At 41.8% G+C, this 13104-nt stretch overlaps 1 protein-coding gene across 9 annotated transcripts in view; it reads right to left on the bottom strand.

Annotated features, from left to right (window-relative positions):
• sox6 (SRY-box transcription factor 6) overlaps positions 1–13104 on the bottom strand; it is a 135135-nt gene that overhangs the window by 31516 nt on the left and 90515 nt on the right. For 8 of the 9 annotated variants that reach the window (XM_078247870.1, XM_078247894.1, XM_078247842.1 and 5 more), the window contains 2 exons: positions 8392–8515; positions 4535–4614 (listed from right to left, as the gene is read on the bottom strand). In XM_078247870.1, coding sequence (XP_078103996.1) covers positions 4535–4614; positions 8392–8515 — 204 coding nt within the window. The remainder of the gene's footprint in view (positions 1–4534; positions 4615–8391; positions 8516–13104) is intronic. The other variant, XM_078247862.1, reaches the window with a different exon arrangement.

The raw sequence follows: 13104 nt of genomic DNA, 5'->3' as shown, positions 1-13104 counted from the left end.
GCTCTGCTCTAACCCCTCCTCTTGCCTTTCTCTATTTCTCTATCTACAGTATATATGTTGAAGTCCTTCTCTATCAGTTTCTCTCTCTCGCACATACACACACAAACACAACCCATCTTCTGTAAGTGTGTGTGTGGGTTCTCCAGGCCCAGGGGCCCCAGAGCCAAACCTCCCATTCAGTGCATCTCCCTGCATTATCCACTCTATCTGTCCATCTGTCCCTCTGTTCACCACTGCCTCTATCCAGCTGCTCACATAGCCATCCTATTAGCCAGCTTCCACACACAGCTAACATTGCTGCACTGCTCTGGGTTACCTTCAAAGACCGAGCTCCTCTGCTCATAAACACAGAAACAGCTGCTCTCTACAGTATGTCTGTTCTCTCTTTTCTCCCCTCCTCCTCTGTCCCTTTCAAAGTCAAAAGTGCTTCACTTGTTAATGATGGAAGCTGTTCCTTCACATCTGTACTACACAGACATCTACATCCAAACAAAAGATAATGTGCAGTTTGCTGCTCTCCCACTTTTTTCCTGTTTGTCCATGACTGTGTAACACTCTTTCTTATGACTCCAGTCGTCTAAGCCTCTGAGTACTCCTTCAGATGTGTCTATCTGGTCCGGGCTGTCAATGAGCATGTGGGCTGCTTTTTTATCTTTACAGTGGGAGCATGAGCTGAGGCTGGGCTCAGGTTTATCAGTGGCCTATAGAGAGATACTGTAGAAAATACGGTGGGTGGTAATTGCTGCGTTAATTCTTAACTCAAGCAGCTCTACTTCCAGTGCTGAAAAGCGTAGGGATGTGATGAGCTTGGACAATTCATGGAAAAAGACAACACACTGACAGAATGAGCAAAAAAACTAACAGGGAGTAATTCAGAGAGAAATATACAAACTAAGATACTTAGAGCTGGTTCAAGATGTGGATAGGAAATTGGAAAAGCAAGACAGGGAGACAGAGACAGCAAGAGATAGAAAATGGAGCTTTGACTGAGTGAAAGCAGAGGGTTTCTATTTATTTAGTCCTTACAGTGATACTGCATACAGAGAACCCAGATGTTCTGTTTTATCCAATAATGCTTTCTTTAAGATAGCTTAAACCCTAAAGTCTGCTTTCAATGATAAAAAAAACAGGACTTTCTCAAAGGTCCTCCTCCTGTTTACTGGTTCTGTAAAAAGGACGGGTGCTATATATTAAGTTCATATTGGCCCGAAGTAAATTGTTTTTCGCTTGGCAACCAATGCAAGGTATAGTGTACAAACAACAAATTAAGTGCTATCCCAAATAGAAAATTCTTTTGTGGAATTAGGAAAATTCCCTTCTTGTCTCTTCACTCAATTGAATAAAGTAGGTGTCCGGACAGATTGGGGTACAATCTGAGCACAATTTCCTCTGTTAGGTGAGAGGTGTCAGTTGTAATCAGGGAAGGACAGGCAGGGATGGCGCCATTGTTTCCTGCTGGTCCTGGGCTCATCCCGTCTCTGTGTGGGCACTAATGAAGAGGGGCATGTCGCGCTGGGATAGTTTACTCGCCTCCTCTCCTGCGAGTTGAGGACGAGAGCCAATCTGTCAGGAAAACATTGAGTGAAATTGCCCTGTGGTACAGCAATGCCCGGTGACAGCCACTTGCAGACTGCCAGCCACCGGAGTGATGCTACCACCCCAATATTGACAAGGAAATTACAGTCTCCAACACTCAAACGCATCCTGGAAGATTCATTTACATCCATCAGCTCTATGCCTTTGTTACCTTGGTGGGTTTTCTTCTCATAGGAGAGAAAGGGCGGGGAATAGGGGGGAGGATCTCAGACTGTTTTGACAGAGGAGATTGTGAAGAGGCTACGTGGCCAACATTAAGACTGACGGAGCGGCTAGCCTCTCTGACTGGATGGCTGATCACATTACCTCTGCAGCATTGTGGGAATTAATTCTTCCAATAAGATATTTTTTTAAGGTTCATATATTGCTAATCTAAACTGAAGAAATTGGTGAAAATTATACCTTGCCATGCAGCTGACAGGAAGAGATATTTTAATTGGGGGGGTTAGCCTTTTCAGCCATATCTGTGTTTGAGGGGGTTTTGTGATGGTGTGTGTGTGTGTGTGTGTGTGTGTGTGTGTGTGTGTGTGTGTGTGTGTGTGTGTGTGTGTGTGTGTGTGTGTGTAAGATGAAGAATAGGTTTGGAGGTGAAACTAGGAAAGTTCAGACAGTTTAAAGGGTTAGTGAAGTATTGTGCTTGATGATGCATGCAGATGAAACTCAGTAGTATGATAAGTAATAAGCGGGGGTGGCTTCAATCATCTTATATTTTATTTTAGTCATGTTTTTATTCCAAATAATCTTACCAGTGGCGTTTAAATTACAAGTTGCATCATTATAACACTGGACATAATGTGTTAATTTCAGAGTAGCTTTCCCATTTTATTTTACTCCAGGAGCCCTAAGGCACATCTAGAGCAGTGACAGGTACTTCAGTGCACTACTTTCAACTCAAATTGAATAACCCCCTTTCTTATTGTGTTGTTTCTCTTCTTGTGATTTTGTCATTAATGAGAAGGACATTTGTTTCTGCTTCCTTAATACTCATAAGTCCTCTCTATCTATCAAACACACACACACACACACACACACACACACACACACACACACACACACACACACACGTATTGGAGTATACTTTTCAATAGTTTAATTTTGAAGAAGAAGTGCTGGTGCTATTATTGCTTTAAAAGGGAAAAGACAACTCTAACTTAATTTCATGTCTGGCTTGATATGATGTTTTTAATCATAGCAGGCTCCCAGTGCTTTGTAGAGGAAGTGGTGGCAGTCACATGGTTTGTTGATCCCAGCTATGTAGAAAAGGGCATGTTTGACTTGCCTTGCTGTTTTAAGGGGAGCCTCTATGCAGGGTAAATAGCAGCCAGCAGGCGGAATATGTGACAGGCTGACAGACTTCAATTAATGGAAAATGCACCTCTTTTTGTTTACTGTGTTCTGTAAAGGTCAGCCAAGTCATGGTCTTGGAGGCACTGTTTTTGCCCATTCCCAGGGTTAGATACATAATCAGAATTAATCACTCTAGACCCGTCTCCCCTCCTCAACCCAACCTTCAGATATATGACTGTCTCATCTGACCTCATACACCATTATAAATAGACTCTGCATGCCTGTCTGAACTACCACTCCTTTCCAATGGACTTTTCCGTGATACACAACAACTAAGCGACCCATATACACTCCAGAAACATATTCACATACACAGCCTCCATATTTCGCTCTCACGGACACGTCTTTAAACATAAGCAGACTCATTGAACACCTCACATGCTTTCAATAGCTCTTCTCGTGGCTGCATAATGATGCACAGCTCTTCAGAGCCAGCTGCATGCATTGTTAGAACTTGCCAAGGCTCGTTACCACTGACAGTGGTAGCCTAAAAAGGACAAATGCCACATATATCAGTGTGAAAAGAGTTTTCCCACCTCAGTCTTAAGCCATCTTGTTTAAGCTTGACATACTTCTTTCTGCTGTTGAGCATCGTATGATGCAGTTTTCAATAATTTCCCCCTGTTGTTGACAAAGCAGCAGTGGCCACTTAACCATATGTCAGAATAGATGCTTTTTAATGCTTTGTTTCCTTCTTTTGTTTGCTAAGAACTGGTTCATTATTTCAAATAAACTTAAGATCTGCAAATACAGACAACTGCAAAGGAAACTGATAATTAGAGAAGAAACAAGCAACAGTGCAGCTGAATAAATATGGTTGTTATTCAGCTTCCCGTTGCTACTTGTGTTTTTGTTGTTGTAAATAAAAGTCAGTAAAAAGTTAGCAAGGGAATCATTATCACTAATTTGTAAACAAAGATCAAGCACAGGCTAAGGGGAAGTCCTGGTAACAGTAGTATTTATGATAGTAACAACTTAAAGTATAGCATGAAGACACTTATCTATATTAAACATTATGGCCTCAGGTTAAGCCCTGACCTGGGTTCAGCTTTCTTTAAATGCTGTGTGAGAAAAGTCCTGGAGGAGCCTGTAGGGCTTGGAGCCTATCCCAACATTTTATGTGGCTCAAAACCCCTACTCAGCCTCACTTTGTATAACATACCATGAGTACATATTAAAATTACTCAGATGTTTTTGTCTATTCTTTCTTCTCATTTGTCTTCCTCACAGAGATAAAATAAATATTACAGTGGTTCTACTAGATAAAAGCAATAAGAAGGAGATTATTTGCTTACACAGTCAATTGTCTTCTGATAAATTCACTGGCAGGTGATTAAGGCAACCAAAGTGATTCTCATTCCCTCTAATAACTATTATCTTCCTAACTCCTCTGTCTGGCAGAGCTAGTGGGGATAAATCCTCTATAAAACAGGATAAATTACATATGTAAGGTGATAAGCATGTGTGAGCTGGGGGCCTCCAGGATTATTTAGTGTGCAGCTCATTACTTAGCGTACAGCTGCTTAGCCATCCTTTTTACCCGGGGCTTGGCGCGCGTCCCTATTATTCTTTGTCATAGTACTGTACATACCTGAAGCTGGAGGGGGCTGAGTCCTGACGCTGCTGCAGCTGCCATTGTGGATGGAATGAACTGCACCGGGTAGTTATCACCTGTCAGAGAGGGAGAGAGAGACAACAATGCATACAGGTTCAGACAATGAGCCGGCCCACAGCGACCAGGCAAGTGCCAACACGGATCCTGGGCCCTCCACTACTTTGCCACAGCAATGTGGCACATTGCAATGAGCCCTCGGCTTCAAGCCCAAACATCTGCATTAACAAAAGGGTGAGCTGGTTTGACTGCAGCAGGATTACTTAAAAACGTTCCACACCATTCCCTCCTTCCTCCACCTGCACAGTACTCCTCCTGGAAATAACGAATACATAGTTTAACAAGTTAGAAGTTATTTTAAGGTTTGTGTGTGTGTGTGTGTGTGTGTGTGTGTGTGTGTGTGTGTGTGTGTGTGTGTGTTCACAATAAATGTTAAAGCTCTTCTCCAGTATTCAATTAGCAATTATGTAAAAGAACCAGCATGTTCTCAGGCATTTCATACAGCTGTAGACTTGTCTGGCTATTGTTCAACACTACATTGTTTGTTTCTGAGTGATAGCTTTGGCAGCACAGTGAAAGCATTTGAATGTGAACTGGTTAGAACAAGTGTGTAGTCACAATAACAAGGTAAAAAAACACACACATTCTTATCTCGCTATATCACTGTGATCAAGAAAGGAAGAACGGGTGTTCAAATAGCAGCACAATTCATTACTATTCACTACTGTTGGCCTGCCATCAGCACGTTTGTCAGACAGGGATATAAAAATGGCTGCTGTATGAGTGATATCCATGGGGGTGTATAACTGAGTACCAAACGCTTTCACACACTCAACCTAGTGTGTTGAGATGGACAGAACAGCCCCAGTGAGACAGGGCAGCGCAGCATTCATAGGGGGGGAGGTTGGTTTGAAGCATGTGTCTGGAGGAGGGGAGGTGGGGTGCACAGTGGGAGTGGGGAGGGGTAGTTGGCCTTCGCTCAGACCCCACTTCTGCCTGTCACTTCTTCTCACAAACATATGGAGCTATTAAGCCACAGACAAGGTAAATGTATATACCTTCTCTTTCACTTTGCCCTCGCCCGCTCGCCTCACTTTGCAATGTTGTACAGCACAGCACAATGTGATACAAGCCATGGAAATTCAATCTCCATTTAGTAGAAAATAAAATCACACAGCAGAAGTGGTTCCAAATAGTGCAGGGTTAGATGTGCTGGGGTGCACTGTGGTTATTTCTACACCTCCTTTTTTTGGTAACGCTTTCTCTCTTTGTGCTGTGTGTGACGTAGGATTGGGAATAATACATGGCTGGATGTCTTAAGATGTCATGTGAAACTTGGGGAGGGTCATGTGCTAAGTGAGCACACCACCACTGCTGGGGGGTCTCAGGCTCCAAGGTCTGGGTCTTGGGTGCACACAGCCGAGGCACCAGACTCCAGCAGAATGGGCGCTGTGCCAAGTTAACGTCACTGGTGAAAGGGAATTACATTTAAAACTGTGTTTTTTATTTAACTGGCCATGGCTGATCCCATGCCCAGAGCCTGGGCTCTAAATGGTAAGGGTGGGGCTGGGGGTGGGGGTGATGCAGGTGACGCCATGGTCACAACAGGCTATATTTCCCTGCTCATGCCGTGCCATGATATATAAGTAATAGATCTGCTGAGGGTTGACAGATGTAGCTGAGACCTTTCTTAGACCAGATCTAATAATGATGAATGAAGTATATGACGGCAACCCTCAAACTTGCTCTTCTCTTTTCTTTGGCTTTTAAATTATATTGAAGTACCAAAGCAACAGGCTTACATGATAATAAAAATACATGTACTTTTTATATTGTTGAGATTGTATTCTCACTTATATCCGATGAGGCCATAGAGTAAAAAATAAAAAACTTAAATCACCAAACTTGATAAAAAAAAATTAAGTTACATTAAATCAAGAAAAAAACAAAAAAAACTACAATTTGGTAAAAATACACGATTTAAAATAAAATAGAGGAATCTGTCAGCAGGATGTCTATGAGGAAGACTGGCAGTGCAACCCAAAGACTATGGGGTCATTCTGCAGGTCCATTAGAGGCACATCAGACTGAATGCTGCCACGTCTGTGTACACTGTGCAAACAGACAGGGACGTCTATTTGTTTAAAAGATGAGTTGATGTTTCTATGACTGTGCTTGTCTACCATGCAACACCAGGCCATTGAGCACAGCCAGTGGATGGGGTGATGACTTACCACTACGGTGCCAGAATGACTCTGTTGCCATGTGAGCACCACAGGGCTAGGGGTCATAAGCAGTGGTCCCTGGGAGCTTTCTCATAATGATAACATCAGATTAGTGTGCCTTAGTCTTGGAAGTGAATGCTTGGCCACTCACTACATTGAGAAAGGACACGGCAGCATCCTGTATACCCTGCAGGTGGTGGTGATAACATTGTACTCTCTGGATATAGTGTGTATATTATATTGGAAGGGGAGAAATAATAGAGGTTTTGAAATACCTCTTCTGGCTACACAAGTCATTTTCAGACCCCCTTTGCTTTTTCTTCATGAACTTATGAATTATGCAGGAACTATACACATGGCGACCCCTGACCATGATTCCATAATAGCTCCTGTTATTTGAACTAAAACATTTTCCGTGTCAAACCTATTGCAGAAAGCACACTGGTAAAAGACTCCCCCTGAGGCACTTTGTTTAAGCTGTCATGGCTCCATAGTTCCAAAATAGCTGACTTTCTTTTTCATCCTGTGGTTTTATAGTTAATTCATTAACTGCACTACCACACCTTTTAATGTCTTCTGCTGCTGCGAACCTGCTGACTTCCCAGTGTTTCTTTTTCTGTTTTCAGTCATCTTCCTTGCTGGTAATGTTTTATAACAGACAAGAGGACTTTCCATTTTCAAGCTGACTCATAAATCCTTTTCTCTTAAACAGTGAGGTTTTCATCAACACAACACTGTCTCCTATATGCATGTTTAGGAGTGAAAATAGAAAAACTTTTTTAAATGTACAAAATTAATATTAATTAATTTGATTAAACAACTAATAGACACGTCTAAAAAATAGCTAGGCTCTGGGACAGAGTAAGCCATGTTAGGGGAAAAGCTTAGATTAAGAATAAGGGAGCAATTTGAACCGGGGATATTTTGTTTTATATTTAACATAAGTACAGTAGTAGGTGGCACATCTTCAATTTTCACAAGGATATAATGGTGTACAAGGTTACTGCTTTGGCAACTGTTCTTTGTTTGGAAGGCTTCTCTTTTACTCAATTTAAAGACAAAGGGAGAGAAAAAGGCATGCTGTTACAGGCAATGAAAACGGTTATACATGCAGGGAAACCTGTTCCTTACACCATCCACATGCTATCAACCTTATAACTGTCTTTTAAATACTTCATTTCACTATCAAAAGACATACTTCTGTGAAACCGTAAAAGGGCAGTTGCTTTTTATGCAAATAACTACAGGAAAGTGTTTCATGCAGGGTTCATCTCTTGAGTTATTGGATCTCTAACAGTGGATACTTGAAAAACAATTACAGCCAGCACACTCCTGAAATAAACTTGTTGAAGATATGTTGACATTCCTCTGCTTCTCTACCCAAGTCCATTGTTCCACATGGACTAGAACAATCCCAGGCCTTGGTCTCAAGTCCAAGTTCAGACAGAGCAGAGCATGCCACTGGCCTCAAGTGTGAATCACGCTTTTGTTTGTTGCTTTGTATGTAAGTGTATGCAACTTTAAGACTAAAAATCATAATCATGAATAAAAGACATGACAAGCAGAGAGAAAGGGGGAAGGGCAAAATGCAGACTTATTTTGCAAACATACCTGGCTTATAAGACATTCCTGGAGGGAAGAGAAATCCTTGCTGGGCGGCTGCCGCTGCTGCCAGAGTGCGTTGGTCGTGTGGAAAAATGGGGATCATGAGCGGAGGCATGTGACCCTGGACCTGCTGAACAGATAGGGAGCAGAGATCAGAGAGAGGCCTAAGCACAGGCATGGTACACAGAAACACAGAGCCCACTCAGGGGGAGGCAAGATCACAGCTCTTGCTAACGTGTGCTGACAGGGGGCTCCGCGGCACTGACGGCCCTCGTGTGCTCACACAATACCTGGCTGAGCTACGCCGGCTCTTAATCCAAACCACAATTTCACCTCGGTACATCAAAGGCCCCCATATATGCACATTGTTCCAGCATGAGTTAGAGGAAGTGACATGCAGGACAGAGAGAGGAGCAGAGAGGCTCAGTAGGTCCGTACGGCTTCTGTAGAGAAGCACTGTACGTGTTGAAAGAAGCATTCACAGACACCCTTGCTGTTCAGTAGACACATGTTAGCAAGAGGATTGTTAAGTGTATTACACAGGAGACCCTCACCTCAAAGGACAACAACTCACATAATCTTGGATGATTATTTATTCAGATGATAAAAGCCTGAAGACAATCCAGACATTTACTACTAACTGTTTTCAGCAGAGGAAAAATAGCAGGCAGTTGAAAAGGGCTTTCCGCTTGCAGTATTTCATTTTAATGTCATTCTCCTGACTGTCTGTTCCACTCATATATTAACCTTCACCAAGTAGTCTGTTGCTAACTTGCCTACTGGGAATATCAACCCAAACTCCCCACGTGTGTGTGTGTGTGTGTGTGTGTGTGTGTGTGTGTGTGTGTGTGTGTGTGTGTGTGTGTGTGTGTGTGTGTGTGTGTGTCTCTCAAGGGTGGGTGAGTAGCTTATGTCTCAAAAAGTGGTGTGTGGGGGTTTTGCACACATGTTGCAAGGTCCAATCTTACTGTCATTCTCTGCTTCCTGAAACTCTATGATGGGGAGCAGCCCAGCTACCATGGGCCTGCAAGGGTTAATCTAGCACTGAGCCAGGCCACCTCAGGGGAACCTGCCTGGAAAATGGGTTAATAAAGGTCATCCCCCAAAATAAACACTTTACAGAATGTTTCTCCATTCATCCCTCCTTAAAATCAACTCGCAATAAAACGGGTCTGGGTGCAATTACTGCCGCTGCATTGGGGCATGAAATCAACCTGCTCTGAGCAATGACTTTTCCCCTCATGTTCTGGCTGAGATCTGCTATGATCTCCAGTTTTTCAGCCCGTGCTGCTCCCCCTATAGACCCTTTACCGGTGTAGTTGCACCCAGTTTCTCTCACAGCTAGCACGCTAAACCTACTTAAAACTACTTTATTGATCTGTCCAGAGGTGCAGAGCTAGACTGAAAACTAAATAAATAGAACAATTTTATGCCTACTGAGCTTTTACAGAAGTGCAAGTGCAGAAAGTGCATTATAGAAGAATAGATAAGTATGTCATTCTTCCAAAAGTAATTCTGTAAAATGTGCTGTTGCTGAAGAAAAATAAATGGCCAAGGAGACTGCGACAAATGACCTTAAATAAAACATTGCTTTATAGGGATTTGTGTTCCAAGTTTCCAGGCTGAATGGATGAAAGATGAATCTTGGCTTTGCATGTATGGAACATATGGAAAAACACAATAATTAATGTCACAACATGAGGTAGGGCCAGTGACAGGCGGGTGGACACTGGGGAACACAGCTTTTCTCTGTCTGTGTATTTGGACTGTAAAACCAGATGGAGTCTGTTGCTGAATGTGCGGTAGTCACAGGGCAGAAAAGGGCTCCCTCAAGTCCACATCCCTCCAAGTATGTTACAAGTGTGTTGCATGGTAGTTCATACACTTTCATGAATTAACTAACATGCCTCAGCAGTAAAAAGAAAAAAAAAGTTACTTCATTTTTTTTCCTAAACAAAAATTATTGACCGTCAGATATTTTCCAAACACTCTCCTGAGTGAAAACATTTTTGCGAGACTGCTGTACATGTGCAACCGTACAGTGTATTGGGCTAATGTAATAAAGACATCATTCTGATCCTTTTTTCAAATCATACCAGCAAAACAAAGATCCACAACCTGCTTCAAGAGAGGAAACAATATTTTGTTTCATTCACACAATCGTATAATTTATTGGATTTTAATTATTTTTAAAGACAAAATGTGACTGCATTAATTTATATAGAACTGAATCATACAACAGATGTCTACATATTACAGTATACACAGCATGTATAACTAGAGACAGCCAGCAAAAGGCATCAGATACTGGATGTATTTTTCTCCAGCACTTAATTAAATGATATCATTTCATCTAGGATATCAGCTTTTATTACCGTTATTATTTTAAAATATGGAGCAGAATATACAAGATTCACCGAGGCAAGACAGAGTGTAAATGTGCGTTGAAGGGGAAATAAATGCATTGAGTTTGAATAGCTGTGATTTGCAGTAATGAGCTCCATGCATTAAAGTTTAATTTACGGCAACTAATGTCAGAGAAAGGCAAATCAAATTCTGAGGAGCTGCAAGGTGGCAAGAAATAGTGTAGGTTAGTTGAGCTGTCAATTAACAGCTGGCACAGTGGCTGAGCAGATTTAACATTTTCACATTTTTTTTAATGTTTAACTAGAAGAAGAAAAATAAAGTATATTTTAAAAACAGAGACAGAAAGAAATTGTGTTCATATCTGTAGCTTTCACTCTCCCTCTGTTACTATAAACCCAAACCCCCCTTTAAGAGTTACCCTCAAGTTCATCTATGTATGGGCTGAGTGCCCAGGATATTTCTATTGCCAAGATGATCTTGAGGAGTCTGAGAATGAAGTGGAGCAGATGTGAGCGGGGCACTTGGGCAGCGTCCTCCCTTCTCCTCGTAAATACAGCGGCATTGTTGTGCTGGCACTGCTCTTCCTTTGTTTTAGCACTGCTAAGTACTGGATAATGTCATTTCACACCATCTGCCCCCAGGCTTCATTAAAGATACATGAATGGGCTATCTTATGAGGAACAGGTGCTATTGTTTGTCCCTTAAGACCCAGCACTAAGGACCTGACTCGGAATACTTGAAGTGGAGCATCTGTAGTGATCAGTCAGACAGACTTGGCTGAGGCCCCCGTCTCTGCCAGCAAGCACTCCAACAGAGGTTTCTGGGGGAACTCAGCCGCCTTGCAACATGTATCATCAATTCAGATGACCTGATGAAGTCTGTAGCAGGCCAGCACGCAATCTGTTTCCCTCTGAAGGAGATGCTGGTGTTTGATAAATAGAACCAGCTCGCAGTTCTACTGCGAGTAGGATACTATACATCTCATTGTAGAAGAGCTAATTCGGTTTATTTTAGTCTTTTTTTTCACAAGAACAATTACAAGACAACTTACTTATTATTTTTGCAATATTTAGTTCAGTCACACCTTTGTTCTATTGTAGTTGTACAATTTGACAAGTTGTTTTGCCAAATATGAACTGAACTTTTAGTTTTGTGTTATTGAGAAAGGCATTTTTTTTTTTATAATCGTTTATTTCAGAAAATAAAACTTAAAGTGTACAAAATAACCAAGTTCAACAAGAAAGCAGTTGCAGTAGCTTAGCTGAATGTACAAGGATTCACAACAGCAGTCCATCATGGGATTAGACTGCAGAGGAAAATACAATAGAGAATCAGACAGCTCAGACTAGACTCATCTTTGATGTGTAAATACACAAGGTGTAAAAAACGGGGTAGACTTGAAAGACTCCCTTTATTTCTACTAGCACTTAAAACACATGCAATATGCACACACACGCACACAAGCACACGTGCACATATACACACACGCGCATGCACGCGCGCACACATTTTCGGCTTTAATACTGCATTAACCCATGAATGATGTACTTTTGCTACTACTAGATTTATTTTTTATTATTCCTATAAGGCTTACTCTTTGTGAAATGCAAATAGCATATTTCAGATGAAAGATGCACTTTTATGATTATTTTTTTGGCAAGCTGTGTGATTAAAAAAACATTTTGCACTTTAAAGGTATTTCCACAGACCTGTATGAAGCTCAGGTATTGCCGTAAAGTATTTGTGCCAATGAAAAATGTGAGTGGTGTTGTTTTTAAAAACGTGGAAGCATCCACCTACAACCCACGAACAAGCAGCTCCAAAACACTGAGTGCTAATGGAGATGTACAGCACATTACAGCACTGACTCTGGCCCCTGTCAACACCCATGTTCCTCACTGTCTGTTATAGCTTCTACAAAGCACCCAGGAGGCCTGAAAACCCCCTGCTGGCTTTCCCTCTGCACCCCCTTACACTTCCATGCACTGATCCACACTCAACTTTGCTACTCGCTATGCACCACAATGTGCTATGTGAAGGAAACTGTGAGAGTTTTTGTTTTTACTGCCAGAAGCAGTCAGTATTAACAAGATTAAAAGACAAAAAAGGGCAAAAAAGACAAACCCCCACCTCATTCTCACTGTTCCATGGTTATTATCTTGGAAGGACCTGTGAGATCCTGGGTCTAACATCCTGATTAATTGCTACTTGACACCTTTTAACACACCTCTCACACATATGCTTATCTTGGATATAATCTGCATTCATTTGCCTCGATTAGACTTGTTAAAAGTAAAACCCCTTCAAGTATTTTATGAAAATACTGACAACAATACGACTCCAAGCAGCCAA

Source organism: Sander vitreus, chromosome 1 (assembly GCF_031162955.1).
Source record: "Sander vitreus isolate 19-12246 chromosome 1, sanVit1, whole genome shotgun sequence".
Lineage (NCBI taxonomy): Eukaryota > Metazoa > Chordata > Actinopteri > Perciformes > Percidae > Sander > Sander vitreus.
This window is presented reverse-complemented; position numbering and strand designations above follow the sequence as displayed.